This window comes from Rutilus rutilus (genome assembly GCF_951802725.1).
Source record: "Rutilus rutilus genome assembly, chromosome: 1".
NCBI classification, from domain to species: domain Eukaryota; kingdom Metazoa; phylum Chordata; class Actinopteri; order Cypriniformes; family Leuciscidae; genus Rutilus; species Rutilus rutilus.
The window spans coordinates 57,500,610-57,515,906 of NC_140209.1; the positions used below are offsets into that span (position 1 = coordinate 57,500,610).

The following is a 15,297-nucleotide window of genomic DNA, read 5'->3' on the forward strand; positions in this document are numbered from 1 at the left end:
AGACCTAAAACCAATCAGAGTGATCGTCATCGTGTAAATCGTGCGTCCCAATTCGCCTAAGTTACTCTACGCCATAAAAGTATGTACTCTTTTTGTGAAGAAAAGGTATTTACTTTTGAATGTGTAGCAAAAAAGTAGGCAAGCTTTGGGACATACTACTTCGTCATCTTTATTGGATGGATCTGTCGCGTGCATCCCGTCACGTAAACTGCCCTGTCAATCATCTTGTCACAGTTAAAATCCTCTATTAAATCTAATTTCATTTTCTACCGTTTCGGAGAGAAATGTAGTAGCACGTTCATCTGCCAGTGGGTCTTTCATGGAGACTGTCCTCATGTGTTTGCAATTTGAATATAATAATGCATTTAAAAGTTGGTGCGCTTCACCAACGGACGTCGCTCAAATGCCTCTGGGCGCAATTGGATAGACCAAAACCAATCAGAGCGATCGTCATTGTGTAAAGCCCGCCTCAACGTTTCTGATTGGTGCCTCGATTTGGACGGATTAGAAATCGGCTTGAATGGGCTCTTTGCCAGACTACTTGCAGAGCAAATCTAAATTTGCCGGAAGTTTGTCTGGGTTTTCCCAGGCTACAACTTGACCAATCATGAACGGTATCCCGTGTTGATTTACCCAAATTTAATTGCAGAAACTTTTGGTTTCAGTTTTCGGCTTCATGAAAACTTTAATTTTGGTTTCATTCGTTATGGTGCATCACTATTATACACTTTTTAAACATAAGGCGGGACTTATATTGAGCTTTATGATTTCTCTCATTCATATTTTTTGGACTATCCCTTCTTATGTCTCTGAGGATGTATGAAACATTTGAAAGAATATTGTTATTTTTGTGGAAAATGGTAAATAATATTGGTGTCTGTATTAGTCTATATAATATTTGGCAGAATTGCAGTCTCATCTAGTGGGCATTCATTAAAGTCCCTGTAAAGGCAATTCTACAAAAAAAATCTAAACACATTGCTAGAAAGTGCTAGAAATGTATTGCTAAAACATGTTACAAAGACTGAGAACTGTGAAGTACTAAATTGTGGAGTTAGACCGTTTAACAGTTTTTCACCCTTGCTGTGAGCCGGATTTTTTGGGCGGGGCTAAAACGGGGGATTGATGACGCACTGCGACCCCCTGAGCTTGATTGGGCCCCTACTTGATGACGCACGGAGTCACTAAGCCTATCGCTCAATCGTGAGTTACTATCAGACAGCCTACAGTTTGCTAGCTACTATGCCCACGGCTCTGGCTATGCCTTCGTCATGTAAATGCGTATTCCCTGGATGCAATCACTTAGAAAACAGATCGGTGTCCTTATTTAAATTTCCGAAAAATGATCATATCAAGAAGAGGTGGATTTATCTTGTGAAGAGCTAACGTTACCTTGATGGAGAGCTGATGATCACCACCACACCCGCCTCTGTAGAGATCAGGATAGTTTACTTTCGTTGGAGACAACTGGAATTCACTGATAATCCGCTGTTACTGGTGAATGGGGCCAAACCGACTATCTCCCGCTGTCCGCTTCGGCCTTCATCCTCCCGTCGCGCCGACATGCACGAGCTGTGCGCGAGTCATATTTCCCGCGAGTGGGCGTGGTTTCAGCGCAGCCAGCGGACACGCCCCCAGCGTTTGAGAGCTGAGACTACTGCTCATTTTTTCGAGATTTTGATAGCTTATTTTATTTACTTGGCTGCTTTTTTAATCATTGAAATTGGGCTGGGTGGCTAATAACACATTTTTCGGTGGTATGACAAACTCAGAACACATACTTAATTTTGACTTTACAGGGACTTTAAAAGTCAGACCTGAGAGTTACTGTCTGTATTTAAGACCAAACTGGAAGTTGGTCCAACAGCTTATTCTGACTCATGGATGGACTCTTGGACAAAATGAGCTACAGTGATTTGAAGACACAATATATTTAACCACTAATTACAAACCAAAGTTATCCATGAAAATCGGACCTGAACCAGGTTGGAACTCAACAGTTTGTCGAGTCTCTTGATGGCTCGGTAGATACCAGGGGTCTCATTTATAAACACAAAAGAAGGCGTACGCCGCTCTCTACGGAATAATTGGTATTTATAAAAAGCAAACTTGACAGGAAAATGTGCGGTCCTTCACGCAAACTCTGACCCAGACGTACGCACAAAAACGGGTGAAATGAGAAATGGCGACACCGTCGGCAGATGGAAGAAACACGTGAAAGTGTGTGAAATTGTGTGAAACTGTTGACCGTTGTGTAAAAGAAATGGCAATACTGCCTCTCATAAATACCATGAAGACTTCACAAAGCAAGTCTTACAATTAACAGCCTACACGAACACCCGTTTGATCGATCTGCAGTGTAAAACAAACAAAATCAAACGAAGATTACAACAGAAATGCAAATTAACACATATTTGCAAAAAGAAAAGTGAAATATGTTCTGCAATAATACTGGCATGTTATGCAATTCATCCTCATAACACATCTGTAGCTTGTCAGATGCAATCAAATGGATGGTAATAAAATGCCATGATGCCATCACAATGCGTAATGACGCACAATGGCTGATCTTGCGCTCTTAGAAGATGTGGCAAATGGAAGGATTCGAAGTGAACGCATCTTCAGACAGCAAGAAGACTTTGTCTGACCATTTCTTTTTTATTTCGGCCACGGTCCGAGGTTGTGAGGCTGCAGCATTAACGGCGTCTGCAACCTTTTGCCACTCAAGTGCCTTTTTGGCATTAGTAATGCCCACACTGTGCCCTCCAAACAACAGTTTACTCCTCTTTTCCACCTCGCCAACGATAATTTCTACTTCACATTGAGTGAAGTTACGTTTCTTGGTTTTCCTCTCTGTGTTTGCCATGATTTCGCAATCGATGAATATTAACTTGTGGGTGTTTCACGGACTATTTATGGGCAACTATGGGCGTGACATGAAGCCGCAAAAGCTGCGCTACATTTAGAATTGATTGTGATTTATTAAGGGAAAACTGCGTAGGATGTGCGTGCGCACGGTTTTATAAATCCGAATACTTCTGTGCTTACGCACGTCCTATGTTTCATCCGTACGCCACTTCTGATGCAAATCCTACGCAAAGTTTTATAAATGAGGCCCCAGATCTCCATGTTCATCACCTGTAGAATTACAACAGCATACTAACATACCTAAATATGTTGTTATGTGTCAAAGCAGAAGCATTTTGCACTTTGATGCACCCCTGCATGCATCATACATTAAACCAGAGACACTTTACAATGGGCCTGAAGAGGTTGTTTCATGGACAGAACTGTCTCAGTCCACGCAATGTCATGATTGCAAATGATTACATCAGGATTGCTCATGCCAACTTTTTAACCATTTCCTCTGTTTGAAATCCCTCTTCGCAGAATGTTATGGATCAATTCAACCCGGGGTTACGTAACCTCATAAACCTGGGAAAGAGCTACGAGAAAGCCGTTTCAGGTGAGCCTTACCATTCAGTAGCTTCCATATACTATTAGTCTATATTTCAGGCATTGTGTTATGAAGCATTTGGATATTTGTGAGTCTCTACACTATGTATTAGTGGTTGATTAATAAATACTGAGTTTTTAATGCTGAGTTGTAGAGAGCAGACTGACAGATTATGGCATTATAAATACACGTCTGGTCTAAAGTTCTTTGCTCAAAACTAAATACGTGAATTTTCTAATTTGCTATATATTAAAATGTAATTTACTCCTGTGATGCAAAGCTGAATTTTCAGCATCATTAATCCAGTCCTCAGTGTCACATGATTCTTCAGAAATCATTCTGATATGACGCATCCAATATCCACGTCTCTTGTTTTTCCTGGGTGAATAAAAATCATTCCAATTTATTAAGCTTTTAATGGCAATCAAATGGAAATCTTAACAAAGGGCAGACCTAACGATTGATGCACGACATCTAAAACATCAAGATGATTTATGGAAAGGATGGAGCTTTGACTTCCCTTTCCTTTTTTTGTGTATCATCCCTCACTCCCACATATAGGCTTTCTTCAGATTGCTTACTTAGTTACATGTCAATCTACAAAAGTAGGTCTACCGAGCAAAGGGTAGGTTTCATCAAACCTTGAACCAATGTATTACTGTTTGAGGAATCGGGTTAGACATAATAACCACAATCCCAGACTAAACTTGTTGTGCCCAGACTGAATGAAAAGGTTTTGAGTTTTCCCTCTTCTGCTATAAACCCGTTTTCAAGCACCCTCATAATGCAATTATAATGAGATTTAGATAATATTTCGATTAAACTTCACCTTATCTTAACGCAATACTTCGGCCAAATTGATGCAATTAAGCTCATTATCGCAGTAACTGTAATCATAGTAAAAACGTGGCTTATGCCAATTTTAATCACAATAAACGTGGTATGTAAACACTTAAAACAGTGGCCAGTAACACGACTACTGTGTGTGAGTTCATCATTTGTGTAGGGCATATGGGATATGTGAATAATGGCAGAAAAATAACTACAATTATTAGTGAATAACCAGAATAATGAAAATCGCATGTAAACGGGAGTCTGGTAAATATGTTATTGTTATTAAGTCCTTAATCTGATTATTGTATGTGGACATAGTCAATGTGTCGGCTTTTAAAAGCGTGTCTCTAGACATCAGAGTACTTTTGCGCTCCATCCAAATATATTTTCCTGCCAGCTGCTTTTGAATTGCTTTTTTATAATGTGGTGATACTGTAACAAATGAGATGCGTGCAGATTGATGAAACCAAATAATATGATACTCAAAAGTTTTTTAAATTTGTCTGTGGATTTTTGAATGGACACAAGACACCTCTGTGAATCAGACAAGTAGGAATGGTGATCATCCAATGACGCTATATTGTTTTATAACCATCTACAATGTGCAGCATGTTGTAATAGAAAGTGAAATGCATTTCTTTCTCTATTCCACCTCAGTAGAATAACACACGTTCTTATCCTCGCTTTGCAGCCATGGCTCTGGCTGGGAAGCAGTACTTTGATGCTGTATCTAAGATCGGGGAGAACGCAGCCGTGTCTCCAGTGTCCAGGGAACTGGGTGAGTCACGGCTAATGCTTTTTTATTGAGAACTGCGTGAGCACTTTTCCATTTACTCTTCCTATAGTGCCATTTCTCATGTGTAGAGATTTGAAAATGTTAAAGAGGATTATATGGTGTCTTTGTTATAGAGTTCACAAAAACAAAACAAAAAAATCTAGGGTAGTAGCAATCACTTCAGGTCATGTTGTTGTCATCGGTATGAGAAACAAATAGACTTTTAATCTTTCATTATCAGCATTTCCTCTATCGTGTAAAGATAACATGGGTCATAATCTGACGTTGTGATAACCTACAGGAATGTGCCATAAAGAATGTTACGTGTCCAGGTTTCGGTTTAATGTTCGGTTCGGCATGTTTGTTGACTTGACATTGTATCTGCCAGATGATAATGGTGGATATATTGCATTTATCGACTCGCGTCATGTTTGAGAAATCAGGGTTGATAGCACATGCTGAGTGGTGTGTTTTTTGAAAAATTGTCAGAACGCATTATGCAACTAATGTATGCATGTGACGATATCAAATGTTCACGCTGCGATAATAGCTGAAATTAGTAGGCGTGCTCTAGGACATATTGTGTAGGTCATTAATGGCACTTTCAGTACACTAGTATGCAATTAATGGTCGTGCTTTTTAAATATTCTTGTAGAGTAGGAGATTGAATTTTGAAAACATTAATTGCTAATTTGTTTTTTGAAGTGGTATAGAATCATTATGAATTATTATGCGAAGTCATTTAAAAATAATGTACATGATATGAGTAGTGGTCGACCGATATAGTTTTTTTGATGGCTGATGCCGATATCTTAGAGAGCAGGGTGGCCGATATAAAGCCGATATTTTTGTATATATATATATATATATATATATATCATTGTTGCACGGTGCACCGATACTTCAAAAGTATCGCGATTCTTGGAAATTAAAAACGTCACGATACCTAAATTTATTAGTATCGATACTTCTAAGAATGACCGCGTTCCAGATTTGTAAGGCCGGCGACACACTGGCTGCGTGGCGTGAGCGTCTCAGCTGCGTGGCGTGTCCGTTTTTATTTCAGGTCCCATGTTAAGAGCTAGCACACTGCCTGCGTGACACGCGCGCCTGAGCCACGCGGAAAACGCGTGCATGCAAGAAATAGAACCAACGCCTATTTTTCACGCGACACGCAAGCGTGTTGGAATCGTTTCCAGGCAAAATAGAATAGGAAAAGATGTTTCTATGTCATTTTGACACGAATGCATATTAATAAATGACATTTTGATGTTTGAAAGTCTAGGTTTTGACATAAATGCAGATATAAATGTAATTTAAAAAAAATATTATCGATTTTCAAATACTGCACCTCTCAATACAGAACGAAATATTCTGTAGCCTATTTTGCCGTCAACACTGCCGACGTTGTCTTTGCTGCTATATATTTGTTTAACATGAAGTATAGGCCTTCCACAACTCTCTCCCCATACGTAAAATATATCACCAATGAGGCTTATCATATGTTACCAATATTAAACATTGTTTAATATAATCGCTGTTCATATTTTTATTCAAAGTTCATAATCAAGATAAAGTTATTACCGGTAACTCTTATGTTTCTTATGATAACTGAGATAATGCTGCTAAATTTATACTTTTTTTTTACCTTGAATGTCATTGCTCTCATTTATTTTTTATATTTTTATATTTCATATTTTGTTCAAATGTTTAATATATCTGCTGTTCATATGTTCATTTATTAGTGTGTTATATGATTAGAATGTTGTCCCGGTTTTAAAATAAAGCACAGCAATGATATTTGAGAGTGTTTCTCCCTTTTCAGGAAAAGTATTGAAAAAGTATCGAAATCGCAATTCTTGACTTGGTATCGAAACAATAATTTTGGTATCGTGACAACACTAATATATATACTTTATATTTATTTTAATCAATATTTAATAAATTAGAAAACAAATCCTTAAAATCAACATGCTTATACTTTAGATGGCAACTTCTTGAATCTGCAATCCACTTACAGTATTTTTCACAAATAAAGTAATTGTTTAAAAATATATGAATATGTGAATAAAAAGAAAGTAAACACTGTAACAGGGCACTCAGTAATCTGGTAATTTCATGCGCAATGGTAATCATATTTTTTCAAATAAAGACAAGGTAAACTATATGAATATGTCAGTGGGCATCTGGATATAGCACAGCATATTTTAAAATGAAGGATTTCAAGTTTTTCGATCGCGTCTCCTGTGAAGCTGATCTTCTGTTCGCATTCACTCACTTCGCACGGACCGACCGTCACTCGCAGTAACACGTTTATGCAGGCTTCACAAGATGCCCACTACAAATGCACACTTCACAAGATATCACTGCTGGATTCCATTAAATCTGCAAGGTTTGTGAAATTAAATGTTTATTAGATTTTCAGAGATTTGCTTAAATGATGTAGATGGGCATTTGGTGAATGTTGACGGGAAATGATAAAGTATTTTAGCCTGATTGTTTAGCCTTTTCTGTTACAAATAATATAAAAGCTTTACTTTTTCGCATAACATTTACTTTCTTTGTTTACCAGTTCTGTCTAACAAAGTATTAGATATGACTGACAGACAGAGGTCGTGAACTAATGAAGACGGAGAATGTGAGTGAGCGCTGATGTTCTCAGCGCCGCCCGTCAAAATAAAAGTCTGGAGCACCGTCAAAATAAAAGTCCCGCTTCAAACACATCGGCCAATCAGAAAAACGTATCGGCCGATGCCGATATTTTAAAAATGGCAACTATCGGCCGATATATCGGTCGACCACTAGATATGAGTGCAGTTTTTCCCTTAGGTTTTATTCATTTTAAAGTTAAATGCATCAATCTGGTTCACTTTGAGAGTTCAAAATGAAAGGGTTAGTTCACACATAAAATGAAAATTACCCCATTATTTATGATTTCTATTATGATGCATCAGGTCAGAGGTCACTCATCCGCCGGAACTCGCCTCGCGTACGGTTGTTACCGGAAGCCAGTGATTATAGTTTATAAAGTTATAAATATGTATATTTTTTTCTTACAAAAACGCTTACATACTTTGATCTTTGCTTTTAATTCTACCATAACCTAATTAATTTGAATCCATCCATTACATTGATTTAGATCATGGCAGTGTAGACTGCAGACAGTGTGATAAAAACAATTAACTCATACTTTATTTATGAGCTACTGCCAATCTAGAAACAGCTTTTTGCTATTGGTAAGGGTCTAAGGCTATGGTAGACTGATCCTACACCAGTTGTTTTGGGCCGCTTCATCCCAGAGCAGGACTTATGAACAGCAGGACGTGGACTGAGAGATTCCACCAGATTCTCTTGTGCGTATGTTGCATGAATTGTAGCCGAATACTTCTATTTCACAAGTGCAAATTAGAAGACTGACTTTGCAAGGTCACGCACGATTACACATTGCACATGCAGGGATTTCTTTTGCATGCTGGCTGGGATAAAATCTGCTCTGCCAACATAGACTATTATAATTCAACTGAAGCTGCTCTATTTTTGCATTTTTAAACCAGTTTTATTTTTCTCTCTGCAGTCTGATCAGATAATGAGAAGAATGAGAAAAAGCTGATATTATTTTCTTTTCATTGGTCAAGCTGGAAATGGAAGGTTAAGTCTGGTCAAGTGCATTGTGGGATACAGTATTGCACTCAGTGAGCTCCCTTTTTTACTGCACAGTTTGGCAAATATAGTAAGCCAACCATGTGCTCCATGCATACAGATCATTTGCATAATGCGTACAATATACTGTACATTCTGCATACCGCAGAAATGGTGTGAGGGGTTTGGTAGTCATTATGGGAATGTCTGGGTTAGGGCTGCAACTAACGATTGATCAGATGCAAAATCTTGCCCTTAACACTTAAGGGTTATTTTTTGCAACACCCTTAAGTTTAAGGGAAACCTAAGGTTGTTTTTAAGGGAAAATTACACTTAAGGTGCTTTATGCAACCGGGCACAGGTCTTTGAAAACACCAGTGTACATGGTGTACACTTAACAACATTCATGCTTCAAAGTGACGGATTTTCTTTCCTTCATCTTGTAGTCTGGATGACCTTTCCTTGACCTTTTCCTTTGAGGGCTGTAACATTTGGACATCGCCTTAGTGGATGTTAACACAATGCCCTCGCTATCCGTAGGCGATAAGAGCCGAAACTTGCCTCTGTTTGGGCAGATAACGTCCAAACGCAGGCCTCGCTTTCCACGTCACCAGTGTTCCTCAGCGACTGGAGCCTCTTGAGCGCTTGCTTGGCTGAGCTGAGCTGAGCTGAAACCGGAGCCGCCTTCAGGCAGATGAGCTGACATTAGATAGTCTTGAGAGTCACGGACAGATTGACAATGAGGTCAGGTGTCAGAGAGATGGAGATGCTTTCATTCTTAACCAGTGGCACCAAAGACAACACCTCTGTGTTTAAACCATTAAGCCCAACAAGTGTGATGTCCGGTGCTCGCTAAGTATAATGATGGCACCGTCGCTGTTTGTAGGAGGCACCTTGTTTTTGACCGCGTAGACTTCCAGAGCGCCTCGCTGACAGCAGAGCATCAGATTACGCTTGTAGAGTTCACTGGAATATCATTCAAATGCCTGCTTGTGTTCCCATGGAGGTGTGCTGGTACTGTGGAAATGCTGAGTAATGCATGAACGCACATGTGCGGCACGCTTGCATTCCTGCTGTGCGCCTTAGTGGATAAAGAGTTCTCCTTTTACAGGTGAAACTCGAAAAATTAGAATATCGTGCAAAAGTTCATTTATTTCAGTAATTCAACTTTAAAGATGATACTAATATATTATATAGACTCATTACATGCAAAGTGAGATATTCCAAGCCTTTATTTGTTATAATTTTGATGATTATGGCTTACAGCTTATGAAAACCCCAAAGTCAAAATCTCAGAAATGTTGAAAATGTTCATACGTTGTATGGTTTCAGATTTTTTTTTTTTTAGCTGCAGCTTTAATGCTATCATTAGCTTGTGCCTCACGAACAAAACCCCAGCTCTTCCTGTGTCCTCTGGGCCACTTTTTATGCCCGTCCCTCGCTGTCTGAAGTGTACATATGAGTGGACTCGCTCCCTCTGTCAAAGTTGAGGGGTCTAGGGTCCAAATAAACAAAATTGAACGCACTTCAAAATGGCGAGTGTATGTCTAAAAGTGGTGAACTGACCTGCTCTTGCTGCCTTTAACGCTTTTGACAAAATATAACCATGTTTGCGAAAATCAGATTGCAGTTGCTGTTCTCAACCGTCTGTATTTAGTGAGTCTGTGAGCTTTAGAGACCAAGAGAAGTGAATATGTGTATGCTATTTTTCCTATGGTCTCTGAAATCCCCTGGCTGCTTCTGTGCACGGGAAACGCTCAGAGCATCGTGATGTTACCCTGTGCATTCATTCAAAACAGTCTTTCTCCTTCCCTGTATCACTTAATTTATGATCTCACTGTTTAGAGTCATTAAAACGCTCACACAGTCGGCAGAACAAAAGCATAAAGACACAAAGGATTTAATGCACCATTAAAACCACAATATTTAGGATTTTTAGAAACCATGGAAACACCAAAGATGCTTTAATATATTATGTGTTTAATTGGACAGGTGAGCGACTGTTTGGATACATTCATCGACAGAAAACTAATCATTGTTATATTAGCTCAACATAGTTTGAAACTGTCAACGTAGTTTGAAACGTGTCAAAGCTCAACATATTGCCTTTTTTTTTAATATACTTTGTATGTTTTAATAGATCACACACTGTATTTCTCTGTATCTCATCCCTAATTTTCCTTATTAGATAGTGTTAATGTCACAGGACAACAGAGAGGTGAAGACGTGGTTTTCTCTGTTTGTTTTGTTGTGTAATGCTTGTAGTGGGTCAGATATTTCTTCAGTTTGTCAGGAGTGATTAGACTCAGTTGACCACACCTGTTGCCTGGACTCGTGTCGTCTTTCGGGAAGAACACACAAACAAAGCAGGAGTAAACCACATCCCAGGAAGATGCAAATCAGCCTCTGTGTGTCTAGAGTGACTCGAGCCTCATCATTGTGCATCAGGGCACGAGTCTCTGAGCCAGGAGATCAGCCCAGTCCTCACACATTTCATTTTTACCAGTTTAGCTTTTTTTTTTTAAACAGACTGAAGAATAACAGAAAGTTATGAACCAACTTTGAGAGTTTGCTTTTGTTATTACTCCAATCCGCTTGTTTGCTTTCCCTCTGATTGACTACGCTGATATTTCCACCTTTTGTGTAAAACACCTGTACCCTACAAATTAAAGTCATTGTGTACTCATACCTTCACGGCATTAATCCCATATGCCAGAGATCGCGATCTCGATTCAAACACCCACCCGATCTTATTCCTAAATGACAGTGATTAGGCTATATGTCTATTAAACCTTTGTCAAGTGCGATCACAGCGAATGTTCAGATCTGTGTTGGCGCTGGCATGAGCCAGAGAGAGCAGTTGTCATGTACAGGTGTGAAACGGCGTCACAATCAGTCTTTCAACCACACAGTATCAGTATCTGTGTTAAAATAATTCAAATTATCACAGAAGAACTGGGATAAAAGGTTATTGTTCGGATACAAGCACTGATGTCTATGGTAGCAATCAAAGTAGAGTCCATCAGTGTAACACTTTCTATGAAGACCATGCTTATAATGAATTATAGCTCCATTTATACGTATTCATAAGTATTACTATTCTATAAATGTCTATAAAGACTCATTAAGACCTATACTGCATTATAAGAACAGTTTTAGTTTCATTTATATTATTTGTATAATTACTTATAAGTCATGCATTTGCTTTTTCAATGCGTATGCTCATAATCCATTATACACTGATTTATAAGTATGAATTAGTCAGTCGTACGTGGTTACATGAATGTATTTATAAAGATGCAACCTGCATTGCTATAATGTTGTTAGATCATAGTTACATTGATTTTTTTTTTTTTTTTTTTTTGGCAAATAAGTGAATATACTGTATTGTTATTAATAGCTGTGTTGTGTTCTTATACATACTTATTGTGAGTGATTTTACAGTTACTAACCTCTATAAAGGCATCATTGATGGCTTTAAGTAAAAACAATACAATGTATTTTTCCAAAAGCAAATGAAAGAAATCATGAAGATGTGCTCATAATACATTTTAAGTTGTTTTTGTAAATGTAACTAATGAACAATAATTCCTGTGATATATAAAAAAAAAAAAAAAAAACTGAAATCATTAATACAAGCAACTCCATGTATATGGCTGAGGAGATATAGATTTTAACAAATCATAATTACCATTCATAATGCAAACATTAGCCATTAAGGATATAATTGATAGCTAGCCTAATTGGTACGGCAAACAAGTGTAACAAAATTCAAAATAATTTAGGCCTAAATTAAATTAGATTAAAAAGGCTACACCAAATATGCCTTCTTCATAGTTTTACCATGACAGACAGTGGTTCGAACACAAAACATGTTTAAATATTAAGGTTTCTGGGCAGAAACGAAAGTAAAATGTGCACTGCCATTCATAACGGTGCGGAGGAGAGCGATTTGTTTTCAATTAATTCCTGCGGAGGTCGAGTTTTGAATGCCTGCCCGGCCGTGCGCACTTTACTTTTGCTTTAGAATGAGCGCCAATTCGGGGACACACAACAACTAAAACAACTAATTCTTTGCAGGTTACCTATTTGCATTGGGTTTAAATCCAAAATATTGCCAAATAGGTGATTTTTACATTTCGCTTTGAAACCAAATCTAAGTTCTCTGACTGAACTAAATTATTTTTATTAGGCTACTATAAAAAAATTGAAAGGGGCATTCCACCCATTTGAACATTGTTTTTTATTTAAAGTGGGTCATATATGTAGTCGAAATGTAAAATAAATTTTGAATTTGGTGCCTTCGTGACCGAGGAAAGACAAAAAATAACTTCAGGACGCATTTGTATGAAAGACAACAACTCCCACAATGCACCACATTGCACAGCTCCGCAAGCCACTCCCACTAATCCAGAAAGCGCATATCTGCCTATAAGAGAAATCACTCTTCCGTCTACAAGTCTAGCTACCACCAGAGCTTGAAATTCATTTCACATTCACACAAAATGTCTAGTTATTTGGCGAACTCATTAGTGCATTACTCCTCGTTTGTATTTCTTTCGAAAAGGTGAATTATTGCATGGTACCTGGATGTTCAGTCAGAACATATGCGGTGCGAAACTAGGATAGTTCTCAACACAAACGTCCGTGTCCTCGTCTGATTCAGAGATTTCGTCCAGGAGAAATTGTCATCGTTGAAATTCTTTGCCGCAGACAGTCGGACTCTATCTCTGTGTTCGTAGTTGCATCTTACAGTCTATGAGTTGCATAGTGAGATCACCGGCGCCACCAGTCCGCCCTAACTCGAGCCAGTCCGGGCTCCTCGTCCGCGGCAGGCAGGTCTTCTGCCTCGGCTGCTCTTCGCTATAATGCGGCTTGTAAAGGTAGCCACAAACACCTGATTCAAGCATCAGACTTCCGAAATCCTCTTCTTCTATATCATATTGAGCACTCTCCTCCGCTATTGTCATAACTTTACATCTGTCTCCACAGCGCCTGTTAGCTTAGCTTCAAACAAGATGGAGGATATTGCTTTCAGTTTCAGAGAGTAAAGTCCCACCCACTGATCTGTAATAGGCCTGTAGCGTGAGCGGGTCCCGCCCCCTGGGAAAGATGAGGAACGAGTGTCTGTAGTCTCAACAGAAATCCCCCCCTCTTACACTTCCTCCTACAATGACGCAAAATGACGATTTTTGCGTCATTGTAGGAGGAAGTGTAAAAGGTAAATAACGGATTTCTCCCGTCTCAGGGGAAAATGAGAGTGTTGCACGACCATTCAATAGTATGACTGGGTTTCTAACAATGCAAAGCTTAATGCAGATGGGTGGAGTGTCCCTTTAAACAACGGTGAGGGCTGTGCCTCCGAGAGCGAGTGATGTAACCGGTGAATTAGAGTAAAATCGAGTGGGTCCAGTATCATTGGTCTTAAATACAATGGTTCTGACGCCCATGGGAATTTCAAGTCTAAAATTACAATGAAAAGGAAATTTTCCTTGTTATTTTAGTCTGTTGCCCATTGTATGACTTCAGTATGGTGCTTTCGTTGATGTCGTTGTCCTTTTTGGAGCTTGACAGTATTTTATTGTATATAAAAGAGCTGTTTAAAAGATTCCACGGAGATTTTAACAGCATAAAAAGAACAAATATCGACAGGATTTTACATTTTTGGCTTAGCTATTACATTACAATCTGATTCGGGTCATTAAACTCAATAACAACAAACTGAATCACCTCACCAGACCAAACGCTTTACCTTTTTTAAGATCTTTTCCTCCTTTTTATATTTATTGAAGTATAGTGTTTGTAAAAGAATAAATGTTCTTTTTTTAGCCTCATTGTTGATTTTCTTTTACACAATGTCACCTGTTCTGGTGTCCACACCCATCTTTCTTGATTTATGTCACAGTGAATGCAGCAGTGACTGCCAGTCCCCGACACACACACACACACACACACACTCCCTCACTGGTGCCACAAAGGAAGCTTTTTACCAGGACATTCTGGTGACCTTTAGTCTCCTGTGTTGTTTGAACTGTGCTTAGCAAGGCTGGCCACAGGACAGCAGTCAACACACATACACATCAGCGTCAGGTTGGAGAATTTTGTGAGAATTATATCGTGTGTCATTTACCCTTAAACTTAGATTATATTGAGTTAAACCTTTACATTCTTTGGGAATCAAACCCATGAGTTATCTTCATTTACTTGCCCTCATGTCGTTCAAAACTTTCATTCTTCTTCGAAACACATCTTATTAGTCACATAAACACTCAATTTACACAAACTTAAAAATCATATCCGTCACTTAATACAATCCACTCGCACTCATCATCACTGAGACCTTCTCAGCTTACATTCATGAGAGAAAAAAAGATGTCTTCATTGAAACCCGAGATATATTTAAAGTCCAACCGTCACGCTTCAAAAGTATAGTGATCGTAAAAGAAATCCATATGAATCAAGCCGTTTAATTCAAGTCTCCTGAAAGAAAAAGCATGATCGCTTTATATGATGAACGGACTTAGTTGAGGCATTTACTCACATAAACATTTATCAGTGCACATACAGTACATGGATCTCATCAAATATGGGA

The 15,297-nt window shown here is 38.6% G+C and overlaps 1 protein-coding gene across 1 annotated transcript in view; it reads left to right on the forward strand.

The window, feature by feature from the left end:
* Positions 1–15,297, forward strand: part of baiap2l1b (BAR/IMD domain containing adaptor protein 2 like 1b) — a 73,716-nt gene that overhangs the window by 5,355 nt on the left and 53,064 nt on the right. Inside the window, exons 2-3 of the mRNA XM_084421078.1 lie at positions 3,391–3,466; positions 4,983–5,069. Of these exons, the coding sequence (XP_084277204.1) occupies positions 3,391–3,466; positions 4,983–5,069 (163 nt within the window). The remainder of the gene's footprint in view (positions 1–3,390; positions 3,467–4,982; positions 5,070–15,297) is intronic.